Source organism: Musca autumnalis, unplaced genomic scaffold (assembly GCF_047663935.1).
Source record: "Musca autumnalis isolate F117 unplaced genomic scaffold, ASM4766393v1 scaffold_1, whole genome shotgun sequence".
Classification (NCBI taxonomy): domain Eukaryota; kingdom Metazoa; phylum Arthropoda; class Insecta; order Diptera; family Muscidae; genus Musca; species Musca autumnalis.
The window spans coordinates 170,307,721-170,322,387 of record NW_027411644.1 but is presented as its reverse complement, the minus strand read 5'-3'; the positions used below and the strand labels follow the sequence as shown (position 1 = coordinate 170,322,387).

Here is a 14,667-nt window from a genome sequence, read left to right as displayed (position 1 = left end):
ACTTCTGCGAGGGAGGTATCCACAGATGCTTTCCGATATAGACCCTCTTGGAACTTGGATAGGGTGTACGTTTTGAATAAATTTTTCGATGTGCAAAGTTTCGGCCAAATCGGATACTCTATTCGTAAAATATAGTACTCATCAGTTAATTTAGTTGGTGTCCCAAGAAAAAAAACTCTACCGTTGTTGTTGTAACAGTACGTATGTATATGATATGTAGATAAGTTCGTTTATCTGCTTAATCTGGCTCTTCTAGAAATGTGGGTGGCTGTTTCGGCTGTGACTGCATCTGTGTGAACACAGGCTAGTTCATCCAGGGGTTCTCTCTTGTAACACTAGACCTCTCTTTATAGATCATGACGATTCCTCCTGACATATCTGGATGGAGGAGTCCTATCCACCATATTGTGATTAGGACTGCTCTCACGGTAACACCCGAACAAGTACTGCAATGACAGCATGACATCGTGTTGCTGTTCTGGAATAACCACTAAGAAATGCAACAGGGTACCTCCTCATGTCTTCAGTGGACCATGTACATGAAGAGGTACTCTTTTGCATTTCTTAGGGCGGCATTCTCACAGTTTTCAATGTTTTTCCGTTGCGTTGCACTTATATTCGCTTACCACATACCGACCTTTGGTGTTATATGTGGCCAATAAGGTTTCTTTATCTACTCCCTAAGTGCTGCCGGCTACGGACTTGATGACCTTGTTGCTATATCTCAGCTTGTCGTAAATAACCATGACATTCGCAGAACGCCCTGCTAATTTTCTAGACCCTGTGCACGATGTCGGCAAAGACCTGTCCCCCAATGCGTCAAGTATAAATTGTGCGTTGACAACTGACTCGTGCTCATGTTGTTGTGTAAAATTTTTTTCTGCATAATGTGGTTCTGGGCCAATCTCCAGTTCTAGGAATGCAGCTATTTCGATAGTTTGCAACCACAAAACTACTGAAGTTAGTTAAGTAGGTTTGACAGGGCCGTTGAAAAGGTGGAGTGTTTCTGGCGGGCCGGTGCCACAAGCTGGGCAAATGTTTTGAACGGCATCATCAATCCTTGCGCTTTAGGAATTCAAACGGCTGCACCACCCCTAGCGCAATTTATCTAAAACTACTCTGGTTTGTAGTGGCAGCTGACACTACTCAGCTGCATAGAGGGGGATATTCTCAGAGGAGTGAATACACACGATAGTTGTTTATGGCATTTGCGGCTGCATCCATGTAAATGCTATTTAAACCTGTCTGTTGATCTAGGGCTTCTCTCATGTAACGCTGGACCCCTCTTTTTAGATCATGAAAATCCCTCCTGACATGCCTAAGAATGGCTAGAATGGCTCTTACGGTAACATCCGATCAAGTACTGCCACGAGAGCATGCCATTGTGTTGCTGTACTGGAAAAATCGTTGTCTCCTGAGGAGGATACTATCCTCTTGTAGATGGTCCAATGAAGACTTGAAGACGCAGCCTGTTGCAGTTGTAAGGGCGGCATTCTGATCTAGTCTCTCTCCCTCACGCTCTGGAAGAAATATTAAGACGTGCAAAGTTTGAACCAAATCGGTTGCTCCGTTCAAGAGTTCATGCGCTCCATTGTATCGATTTTTATCCCGAAGGAATTTCCTCATATCAATAAGTGCGCCTGTATTCATACTACGTCAATGATATTTGACCTCATTATTAATTATGACAATATTAATTGTCATCTGTACAGTGACAACAATGTTCAAACGCACATCGGACGGCTTCGAACTTCGTATTATATTAGAACGACAAGCAATGTGTTTATATAACATTTTTTTTAAGAAAATAGTTTTAATATTTTACAGCTTATGTTTCAAATTATACCACAAATTTTAAGTTATTTAACAAAACTCACCAAAACAAAATCATATGGAAACAAAACATTTCAAAGAAAATTGACATTCTAAAATTACTTTTTTGGCTTGGCTAATTCAATAGTACGTGGCTTAGCCTTCGCCTTAAGAGCTGCTGGAGAAATTGCAAATGGATTGTCACGAATGTGTTTATTTTCGTATTCTTTAGGCTCTGCCAACTCCGCAGTACGTTTTGAAGCTTTTGCCTTTAGAGCATTGGGCGAAATTGCAAATGGATTTTCACGTAATTCCGGTGAAACCAGTTGTGTTGTTCTGTTGGCGCTTGGTTGGGATAAATCTTTTGTTCGTTTTGAGGCTATAATAAAAAATTTGATATAAATATTTACTAAAAATATATAGGAAAACTATGTTAAACCAACCTTTGTATTTCAACGCTGTCTGTGGAATTTTTATAGGCAACTCCTGATACAACATTGACGTATCACGTATCATGGGTTTTGCCAAATCCTTGAGACGATCAGAAGCTTGAAATTTTTTCATTTCATATGTCAATGTCCAATCAGGTTTGTCTTCGACTTTACGTTTAAGTGGCTTCGATAGGAATTTATAGCGTCGCATTCTCTTCAATGGCATACGTTTATTGGGCTGAAATATTAAGAATAAGTAAATAATTGTTATTTGTGCAAAAATATACGCAGATGTATATCTTTGATCTTAAAACAGATTTTAACGCAAACACACAAATATATATTTTTTTTAATGTTGAACTTGCGAAGTATCTATTTCCAGTGGTTCAGTCATACCGGCACACCATAAATCCAATACTTAAACCAGTGTGTGAAGACACAACCATCCAACGGCGGTGGGTTTTTCGAACTCCGAGATAAGATCGAGGAAATAGTGGATTTCATGAGTCGGAAGAATATCATGGTCGCGGAGGTGGAGGAAACCAAGCTCAACAACAACTACAGCTTACATCGTTATGATGGCTATAAAGTGATGAGGATGCATAGTACAAGAAGTGGAGATGGAAGATTAGCTTTCCTATAGCACCACTCTGTTCAATACAGAGCTATATCGCTTGAGCCTGGCGTTAATGATCCGTACATGGAATGTATGGGGGTAGGAGTCAAGTGTGGAATTGCCGAGGTAGGGTTGCTGAACGTATACAATCCGCCATCATGAGTCGTGGCATTTATCCTAGGAAATGACCAGAAGGGTATAGTGCTGTCAGAGCAGAACTCTACGCTTCGCGAGTTCAATGAGGACGCCCTCGGAGAGTGTCAACCCGTCGTTTCTCTTGGATCAGACCCTTTCCCCATAATTATCACCATCAGTAGACAGCCCGATTTTATCACCTCTGAACGCCACACTTTCCGAGACATCATCACTGTTGCAGTCGATCGCCATATAACTGGTCGCTGGTCGAATACCAAAGTGAGACCAAACTTCCCAGCACAGGCGAGCGTGATGAGCTTCGTCGTGCCAACCCCAATGATCCCAGAGTCCCAGAGCGGACACTGGAAGTTAACAGGTTGGTCGGTGAGCATAAACGGAATAAGTGCATAAATCATCTGAAGAGTTGCAACTAGAGTTGGAACTAGATTACCCAGCTCCTAGTTCGTTGTACTAGTTCCCAAACGTATGAGTAACATCATGAAATATAACGTGTGATAGTAAGTATACGCAGTTTGTTCAAAGAAAAAATGTGGTCCATTGGAACTGCGAAGTGAACGAGATAGTCCTTTAGCACAACTCTAGTTGCAACATTGGAGTCGGAATAATTGAATTGGAGTTAAGTCACGCTCGAACCCGGGAAAGAAAGAAGACAACACCTCGATCACGATTGGCATCGTTACGCTGGCTGATAAGAAGCGGTGCATAGGTTATTTCAATCAACAGTTTGTCGAGCAATCCGTGAGTGACAGGAGAAAGAGAAGAGCACTACGTCGCGTAAAATTTATTCCTGCCGAGAATGAACCACCCCGATTTACAATGGATGGTGTCGCGAATGTCGTCAGGAACAATAAATCATCCAAAGCGTTGGACACTGATAGAATCTCCATGGTAAAACTGAAACAGCTGTATAAGCCGGCAGTGAAGTATCTCGCCAAAGTTCTCAACCGGTCGCTAGCTACTCACGCCTTTTCCGAAGACTACAAAATGGACAGGGGTTCTCGCTACTTGTTGACAAACAAGAATGCCAACAAAGAAGAAACGTATAGACCGATTTTGCTTTTGTTTCCCGTAGCAAAGACCCTTTAGGCTTTAATTTTGACGCCAGTCGTGCATGGAATTCAGGAACAAGAAGTCCAAGGTGGGGTGATATTTCCGGAACAGTTTAACATCTACCTCTCCTATATTCCACCTTCTCTAAACGATCTTGGAGTCTGGTACCTTCCCTGATGTCATTTGTACAAGACTGAACTCCTATTTGACTGATCTTTTACACGCGAGGAATAAGCAAATATCCGCCAATAAATCTGTGGCCACATGGACGGCAGAGGTGAGCAAGGTTGATTGTCATGGTCGATGATAGCCGAATTCCGACCACAAACTACCCCAAGATTCTAGGGGTCACATTCAACAGCACTTTCATGTCGTCTGCGCATGGCACGACTATCTGCAACAAGCTGAGATTTAGGAACTAGGTCATCAGTCCCTAGCCGGCAGCACTTGGAGTGCAGATAAATAAGCCTTGTTGATCACATATAACGCGATAGGTCACTCTGTGACAAGCTGTGCGGCGCCAGTATGGTCCGCGAATATAAGTGCAACGCGGTGGAAAAATATTCAAACCTGTCAAAATGCCGCCCTGAGAACTGCAACAGGGTGCCTCCACATGTCGTAAGTGGACCATCTTCATCTGTTGTGCAACAATATAATGGCATGCTTTCGTTGCAGTATTTGCTTTGTTGTTGCCCTGAGAGCCATCCTAATCACCATATGATGGATTACACCCGCACTCAGGCATGTCAGGAGGGATCTTAACGATCTAGAAAGAGAGGTCCAGCGTTGCAATAAAGAACCCCTATATCAACAAACCTATCAAGTAGTTTTAAATATGATTCACACGAATGCAGTCGCATATACCATAAACAACTATCATGTGAATGCGGTCCTCGGAGAACATCCCCCATCCATCACAGACGAGCAGCGTCCGCTGCCACAACAAACCGAAGTAGTATTGGTACAACTACACTCTGGATAGTGCAGCCGTCTAAATTCCTATAGTGCAAGGATCGATGACACCATGCAAAACATCTGCCCAGCATGCAGCATGCAGTCCCGCACAACACACTGCACCTTTTCAACTGCCCTGCCAAACCTACTCAACTAACTCCAGTAGCTATGTGGCTACATCAACATCGAATCAGCCACATTCCTAGAACTGGAAATAGACCAAGAACCAGATTGAGCCAAAAAAAAAACCATCATACAAATATATCATCATATACTGCTACAACAACAAGCGTTCATCTTAATGACATATATAAACTAGATCTTTATGGAAAATGAATTATTTTATACGGACGATACTAAAACGTCAAATGGAACACAACTCAAAAATGCTGATGAAATACTGTCAAATTAATAAACTCCAATAAAACAAAAATGATAAGATTTTGACCTACCCACAACACAGGTCATATTTTATGTATTTTTCGAACATCAGAGCGTATGGTTGTTATTATCATATTTCTAATTAATAACAATCATACGCACAGGGGTTTTTTTAATTTGCAACAGGGGACATAAAATTATTCCATTTTACTTTAGAATATTTCCTAGAATCTTTTTATGTTCTAGAAAGTTGTTTATTGAAATCGCAGGTACATTTTTGTACATTTTTGACTGTATCCTTAATTTTTGGGCGCTTCGGTATCTGTGTGTATCGAATATTTTCAAAAGTTTTTGGCTATTTTCACATTTAAAAACTGGTCATAGACATTTCGTATGTTGCAGAAAGTTGTTTGCAGATTTTTTTTATACATTATTTTGGTCCATTTTTTTCTTGAATTTTGAACGGTTTAGTATCTATAGAGCAGGGGCCGAGTAAAGAGGATAAAAATCGCATTTGATTTGCTTTTTTGACCATTAAGAACCGTTTCTACAGAGTTCATATGTTCTAGAAAGTTGTTTACTAAGATCTAAGGTACATTTTGGTTGTTTGCTTCAATTTTGATCGGTTTGATATCTGTAGACTAAAAGCCAAGAAAAAATTAAAAGGGAAATTTGATCTTGACGATTTTGACCTTGAAGGTGAGGTTGAATGGATTTTATGTGTTCACAATTATTATTCTTTAAGACGAGAGCTACAAATTCTCTTCTACGAGTAAACCCAAATTGTTAGCGGTTTAGAATATATGTGTCTGACAAAATGATCCCTTTTGACATCAAGGCCTCAGGTCTTTGGGGGCCCATAACCGCGAAAGTTGAAGTGTTAGGAAAAAACGCCGGGACACGTGTCTTCTTATTTTTGGCCTTCTATCCCGCTGCGGTGTCAGAATATGGTTAATAATTTTCGTGTCGCACAGTGTTATCCAACCGAAATAGCTGTAATTTAATATTCTTTGGACGTATACAACATTCTCGCAGAAATTGGTTTTTGATATAGGCTCCAATGGAACGGTAACCCAACCAAAAATTTGTAATTTAGTCTCCGTAATTTTAGTAATTTTAGCGGTACCGTTCTATACACCGTTAGTACCCCATTAAATATTTCTGCAGAGAATAGTCGGTAGAGGACCATATTTTGATATAGCCCATATAGAACGGTACCGCTTACTTTTTGTATTTTTAAGTTTGTAACATATGGTAACAATAGTCGTAGATCTATACTTATATATATATATATATATATATATATATATATATATATATATATATATATATATATATATATATATATATATATATATATATATATATATGTAAGTCCGTCCGTCTGTCCATCTAAACCTTGTAATTACGCTTCAGGTTGCAATTTTGATCGGATCGCCACGAGAGGAAGAAGGCTATTGATGTTGGTGATGGTCAGATAATATTCACAGGGTCGGAATGGGCAAAAACCCAATGCACTATAGGTCAAACGGGCCATTTTATTGGCCAAAAGTCTTAAAGTTAAAACAAGTATTTGTTTTAAGTTAATATAGCGTTTTTAGATTCAGGGAGAAAAATGGAACAACGTGGGCCAAAAAATTAACCATTTATGGACCAAATACACAACTGGTACCTTAACCCTTTGGGGACAAAAACTGGAAGGTCTGTTATTTGTCTACAGAATTGAAGGCATCGAAGTCCGATAAGTTCAGAAGCTTTTTTGTTGTGTTTCGTTTTAGTTTTAATGTGAATATGCCTTAAAATTATTACCTTGAAAATCCCACAATATGATGTGACATATTTTGACTATAACTGTATATATTTATAAAAGATTTGTAAATAATTTGACTTTAAAACACAGCAGAATGCTGTAGACTCCAATTTGGCTAACATTATTTGGTAAGAGGTTTGACCCTGACTTCAAAAAATCAATATTATGGAAAATATGGTAACCTAAAAAAAGTTGTATAATTCTTGTCGAGCAAATTTACGCAAAATCACATAAAATTCTCTGCATTCGGCACGAGTTAATGAACCAATTTCAATTTTCACTTTCATTGCCGAACGTTGCCGAGACTTTAAAAGCGTACATAACCTCAAAATGTTCTACTTTCTTCGAAAATTCAAAGTTAACACCCATTCAATAACGATTTATACACATAAATGATGATAGGAGAGCATTTTTGATAAAAAGATATCGAATACTTTCTAATCAAATCGTTACTTATGCTAATATTGTGACTTTGTTTCACCATGAACGTATACAAGTAAACATATTTCGTTAACAAGTTTTTAAAGATATTTGGATAACACATATTTGGCAGCCTGCCATGTAACGGTATAATTTCTCATACAGAAACAAAATTTATTTTTATTATATTTGAGGTGTTTCTTACAAGAAAGTAACACAAAATAAGTGAAAATACAAAGTGCGAAATCTGACTTCTGGCCAGTAAAATGGGCTGTTTGACCTATAGTGCAATGTGAAGAAAAATACAACGTTTTATTCTTATGTGAATATCTTTGCTTCTAGTAGGGGTATTCCAAAAGCAAGGCCTGCCATTGGTAGAAAATATCACCTTTACATTGATGCAAAGTAGGTTGACGTACCATTTTTTTAATTGAATTGTAATGACACATATTCCAAATTTGGTTGGGTTTGAAATGCTCTCAACCAATGCTGGAATAAACGTGACTTATAATGATCAAGACATTCTTATATTCATCCCAACAGCGTTACCAAAAGTGGTCAAATACAAGAGTTATAGAGAAAAATGCTCTGATATCCCAATTTCTAATTTGTGGAACTTTATTTCCGTGGCGGATGCCTCTGCTTTTGTAGGATATATTCCAAGGAGAGAGCTGAGCTTCAAATTAATATCAAATGTGTTGGCATTGATGGTAAAATATCAGAGTTATTGCAAAATGCGCTAAGTTATCCCAAATTTAATATCATAAAGTATTTATTTTAATGACAAATACCACTGTTTTAAGTATTTTTTAATGATAAATGCCAATGTCTCTCGTCTTCTTCTCTTCTGTAGTCAGTACCAGGTAGATTATTGATAGTAGGATATATAAAATAATTAATAATTTGGTTCAGCCTGAGTCATTTGGTATAAAAGCCAGGGTGGGTGTAAACTTTAGTATTTCTCTTAAAAAAAAATGTTTTACAGTGAAAAGCTTATGCACAGGGGTAGTGGCATAGGATATCACATAATCGGCGCCGTCACGGATATAACCTTTGCTCACTTGTTTTTTTCGTTGTCGGTATTTTTACATAGTCCCTTTCGTTCTGAATTTAGTACACTAAGCACTACACCATGCATACGCTCTTGCCTACCTTACTGAGGAAAAGGTATAGAAATATTTATGGCTTCCAATTTCAAGAATATTTTTGCTTAAATTAAATGGTCACAGTCTTGACAATAATATAGAGCAAAATGAGCTTCGCCTTAAAAAGGCAAAAATAAAATAATTTCAGCTGAACCAGGCTGGGATTCGAACCTCGGTCTCCGACAACCGAGTGACACGGTTGCCGGCATCTCAGCGTTCAAAACCACCATCAACTTGTCAAAGCTTCCCATGACACATATTGATGATCAAATATTCTGATACAGAAGGCCAAATACAAATAACAGCTCAACTCGAAAGAGAATTAAGAGAATTCAAAATGATTTTGTCAGTATTAATTTTCGATTTTCACTGTATGGACACTCAAAAGGAAAAAAATCGATGTCGAATTTTTTTAGGCTACACCCCCTAAAGTTTTTAGTTTTGTTAGATTTTAAGATTGCCAAAGTTTGAGCACAATCGGAATATGTTAACACGTGCCACTGGGTCCTCGAAGCTTCCACAGTAATTTGTATGGGACCAAAGGCGAATTTTCACGAACAAACTTCTTTTGTTATTGTCAACAAAAGAAATTTTTACAACTTTTCAATCGATAAAAGTTACAGAATAGGCCTACAATTCTTTTTTGTGGCTAAAAACTAATCCTGCAAAAAATTGTGAAAATCGGCTCGTATTTTAATATTAGCTATTTAGAGCCCATGGAAACTTTGAGTCCCCAGTGGCACGTATTAGCATATTCCGATTGTGGCAATTTTAATATCAAACAAAACTAAATACTGATTTTTTAAAACCAAAAATGTTCCTATAGCCGGACTGAATAAACTTTTGCTTATTTATGACCCACATTGGTTTATTCAATTTAAATGTTGAACAATTAAAAAAGAGTGAAGTTCGGCTGGGCCGAACTATTTATAAATTTTTATAATTTAAGCTAATTCGTTCAGCTTCAAACGGGCGGTACCGTTATATGAGGGCTATGCCACAACGTGGGCCAATATCCACAATTTTTGATGGAGACGTTTTTAACCACTGGGTACCATAAATTCCAAACTGCTTCCAATCTTGCCCGAAAATGTTGATAAAAACAAAAAAAAAAACCTGAAATCGGTGTTACCGTTTTATGGGGTCATACCAAAACGTTGACATCTGTTGAAAATTTTTGTTAGAGAACTTTTGGTACCACTGGGAAAATCAAATGTCAAATTACAGATACTTCGGTCAAAAATGTAGCAAAAATATTCAAAAAACCAAAAATTACGAGAAACCGTTATAAGGAGGCTATACCTTTTATTAGAGAACTTTTGGGACCACTGGGAAACTCAAATGTCAAATTACAGTCACTTCGGTCAAAAATGTAGCAAAAATATTCAAAAAACCAAAAATTACGAGAAACCGTTATAAGGAGGCTATACCTAATCGTAGACCAATGCTGACAATTTTTGGTGCAGAAGTTTTGTGACCACTGAGAACCTCAAATGTAAAATTACCGCTATTCCTCAAAATAATGTAGCTAAAATCCTCAAAATACCGAAAATCGGGAGGTACCGTTATATGAGGGCTATACCAAAACATGGACCTATGTTGACAATTTTTGATGGAGATATTTTGTGACAGCAGGGAACCTCAAATATCAAATTACGGGTAGTTCAGTCAAAAAATGTAGATAAAATCCTAAGAATACCGAAAATCGGGAGGTACCATTATATGGAGGCTATATTTAAACATGTACCGATTTTCCGTGAACAAACTTAATATACCCTCCAAACTATGGTGGAGGGTATAAAAATGGATAGCTTTTAGCCATAAATCCGTCAAAACAATTTTAAAAAGTCTCTCGCTTAAGAACGAGAGTTTTATGAGTATACGAGGGCTGCACGATAACTTTCTGGCCTAACAACGAAACCCCGAATATTTACCATCAAAAATAGTTTTATTGTTTTTCCAGTAGTCTCCAGCATGATTTAAACACTTTTTCCACTCCGATTTGGACACCTCCAAAACATAGTTTTTGAACGCGTGAAAAGCATCTTCTCGCGACGAAAATCGTTGACCATGAATTTTTTTCTTGATGTGCGGGAATCAAATAAAGTCATTGGGTTCCAAGTCAGTGTTGTACGGTGGATGACCCATCAATTCAACGTTTTGTCCGGTCAAAAAGGCGCTGGTTTGAATCTATGTGTGAGAGCTCGCATTGTCATAGTGTACAATGATTCGTCTTCTCTTGTTCGTTTTCGAATTTCTCAGGAGACTTCATTGTAATATACCGCTCAGAATTAACCGTCCTACGTTCCTAAGCCGTATAGTAGCCATTTGCTTCGAAGTGCTTCTTCCATAAACAACTTTTGTCACTGTAAACGACACAAGGTAATATGACAAACTGTCCTGTGTACGTATAGTCTAAAAACTGTCCAACTGTCCTAAAAAAATTGAAATAGCTTTCGTGCAGCCCTCGTATGATGGTAAATGGTAATCTAATAACTTACAATTCTAGGTGGAGCTTTGGGTATCTTTGGTCTGGCAAGTTTTCTCAATCTTTTCAAGTGTTTAGCCCATTCGGCTCGATCCCACTTATTGATGGGTTTTCTAAAAATAGGAAATTACAATAAATCTATTCCAAAACAAAAAAGAAACCCTAATAAAACATACTTCTCTTCCGGTGGTTGGACATTTGCCAAACGACTATAGAGCGATAATAAACTTTTGCGTATCAAACGATTTAAATTCATTATACGATCTGGAGGAAAACGTTTCTTAATTTCCTCTTTAAATACCAACAGTTTTCTGGAAATAATTTGTATAGAAATTAAAAAAATAATTGTATGGAGCATAAGCAACAAACCTCGCCTTGGGATATGACAACTGATCGGTTCGTGTATTTTCTCGTTGATCCAAATGTACCATCTCCACGGGCTTTTTAAGTTTACACGCACAAATTGGTACAAAACGTGGCGTCCTCTTAAAACTTTTAGGCCTGGCCAGGGACATTATACGTGGACTGTTGATAAAACTTTGTCTATGCAAACATTGCATATATTCCAACTCTTTACAAAGATCCGGCAGAAAACATTTTATATCATTAGGTAATTTTTCGTGGATTTCGCAACATTGAGGACTGCTCTCTTTAAGCCACATATTTTTTTAATATTCTTTTTTATTTTTGAATTTTTTACGCTCACAATTAATTTTAAATACACAATATAAATTTTTACACAAAAATTTTTTAGGAATTTTATAAATTCCTTTTTTATTGATTGGAAAATATTTGTCAACTGTCTTTTTTGTAGAGAGTACAAAAGTAATCGTAATATTAGGTTACAAGGCTCGATTCGGTAACAAATTTGACCAACAAAGAAATTTTAGCATCCTGGAGATTAATTATCTGGAGAGTTGATTATCTAAAAAGTGCAGTGTTATTGTTGTTGTACCAGCATCTGCTTAACCTGTTCTAGCAACGTGTCTGCTTCGATTTATTGTAACCACAAAGCTACTGGATTTATAGTACGTTTACATATAACCGGATTTAATAAACCCACTGGGTTTCAATTGTCAATTCCCTTGCGTATACGTCAAATAAATCCTCATAAAGAAGTTGAATCCGGCAAAAAGCTATTATATAAACATGCTATTGAACGCAATTTACATTACAGCTTTTTACCGCCTTAACCCACTTTATGAGAATTTATGATGATTTGCACGGTGCCATCAATCCTTGTCCTATAGAAATGTAGACGACTGCAACATCCTGTGCGTAGTTGAATCAAAAAAATACTCTGATTTCTCGATCCTCAAAGGCGATAAATTTGGAATGTTTTCCGCGAACCACATTCTCAATGTGTTGATGTATTGGGCGAATCTCTCCTAATGATGATGGTCCACTGAAGACATTATGAGGCACCCTGTTGCAGTTCTCATGGCGACCATGTGGTGAAAAGAGTAGCCGTAAAATCAGGGGCGGATATTTGCATATTCCTCTCGTAAAAAAATGTGGTAAGATCGGTCGGAGTTGAGCCTTTCACACATCACATCAGGGAAGGTACCTGACGCCAGGATCGTAAATCATCCGCATACGTTACAATTGCAATGCCGTATGGAAGGGATGGAATACAGGAGATGTAGAGGTTAAACATTTCCAGAGATATCACCCCACTCTAGGGAACTCCCTGTTTTACTCTACGGGACTTTTACTTTTTATCGGTCTGTACGATTAATCATTGCTGGCATCCTTGTCTAGCTTCAGTAGTGAGACTACCCTACCCATTTGCCAGACTTAGGGAAAGATGTGGGTGGCTAGCCACAGGTTGAGAACTTTAGTGAGATATTCAACTCCCGGATCGTCTGTTTCAGCATTACCATAGAGAGTCTCGCTTTTGATGTTTTAGCGTTTCTGTTGACATTCGCATCATCATTCATTGTGAATTGTGGTGGTTCATCCTCTACAGGAAGAGATCTAATGCGACGTAGTATTCTTCTCTTCTTCTCCGGGTGCTCGACAAACTGTCGATTGAAATAACTTGTGACCTCTTCGAATCAGTCAGCGTGACTTAGGTCTTATCTTCCTTCTTTACTAGGCGTTTACACCAGACAGTTTGTCTTCAAATACAACTCTGATTTACTAACACATACATACATTTGTCGTTTGTCTCCCAGCTGTCCATCATTTTTTCACAGACAGAAGAGAAGACAAATTTTTGGCATTTTTGTAAAAATAAGTGAGATAATAATTGAAATGTGTTGAAAACAAAAGAACATGAACAAAAACAAAACATGTGAACGGAAAACAAAAAGAAATCGCCGATTTTCATTCAAAATCTTACAACTGTTTTTGCAGTTGTCGGGACGCCTACGTCACACAGGCAAGTTGTGGGATTTTGACAATCAATACATGAACTCAACTGTCCTGTCATTTGTAAACGCAGGGTTACTGGGTTCGAGGGCAACTTAGCCGTTGTCCACACTTCACATACTCCGGCTTCAATGTTACAACTCTTAAGATGATTTAGAAATTTGTTTCGCTTATGCTCACCGACCATGGTATTAACTTCCAGTGTCAGCTCCCTGGCAGCGTGGTTGCGCTACTGAACCCGGCAAAAGATGACAGCTGAGGCGAATATTTTCTCAATCCTGTCTGGATCCTGGAGGCACTACTCCTTCCCGTGATGAGAATTTTCACACTTGCCCAACATCAGCATTAATTCCGGAAAATGCACAGCACCACAACAGCATTATACGCCAAATCCACACATATCAGTCAAGGACCAGAGCAGACCATGCAACCGAAGAGTTATAGTGACTCTTAACCTATCGAAGGCCTACAATACCGTCAACCATAACAAGCTATAAGAGAACATAGAGAACACTTCCTTCCAGTCGTGTTTGAAACGTTGGATAATCAATTATATGTGTGGCCGCCAGCCGTTTGTGGAATTCAGGAATTAAAACTTGAAGACCCGTAGAATGAAACATGGTGTTCCTCAAAGCCGGGTGATATCTTCGGAACTGCTTAACATCTACATCTATACAAGTACCTCAAATCGCTGGCAGGCATCATTTTGATGTTGACAAAGAAATCTTGTTGACTTCTTATGAAGCAATACCGCGGTCTGTGTTAAGCTATGTGGCACCAGTGCGGTATGCAAATGTTATCGTTGCGCAGTGAAAAAATATTCAAACCTTCAAGAATGCCGTCATGAGGACTACAGCAGGGTGCATCTTTATGAAGAGACGAAGATTTTACCGGCACAATAAATAGGAGGGTTGGCGTTTTTTATTTGGGATGACGACTTCTATTTTGTTTTTCAAAAGTGAAGTTGCTCGAGTTTAGGTAGTGCCAAAGAAATTCTCAATCAGAGTGTTTCTTTGTACACGTATCTATTT

The 14,667-nt window shown here is 38.2% G+C and overlaps 1 protein-coding gene across 1 annotated transcript; it reads right to left on the bottom strand.

Moving 5' to 3' along the window:
• Window positions 1–1,782: 1,782 nt before the first annotated feature.
• On the bottom strand, window positions 1,783–12,067 carry LOC141388720 (uncharacterized). The gene is made up of 5 exons (XM_073958903.1): window positions 11,633–12,067; window positions 11,440–11,574; window positions 11,277–11,376; window positions 2,256–2,481; window positions 1,783–2,191 (listed from the first exon to the last, which is right to left on the bottom strand). The coding sequence occupies exons 1-5, from the start codon at window positions 11,923–11,925 to the stop codon at window positions 1,932–1,934; spliced, it is 1,014 nt and encodes a 337-aa protein (XP_073815004.1). The 5' UTR covers window positions 11,926–12,067; the 3' UTR covers window positions 1,783–1,931.
• Window positions 12,068–14,667: the final 2,600 nt, after the last annotated feature.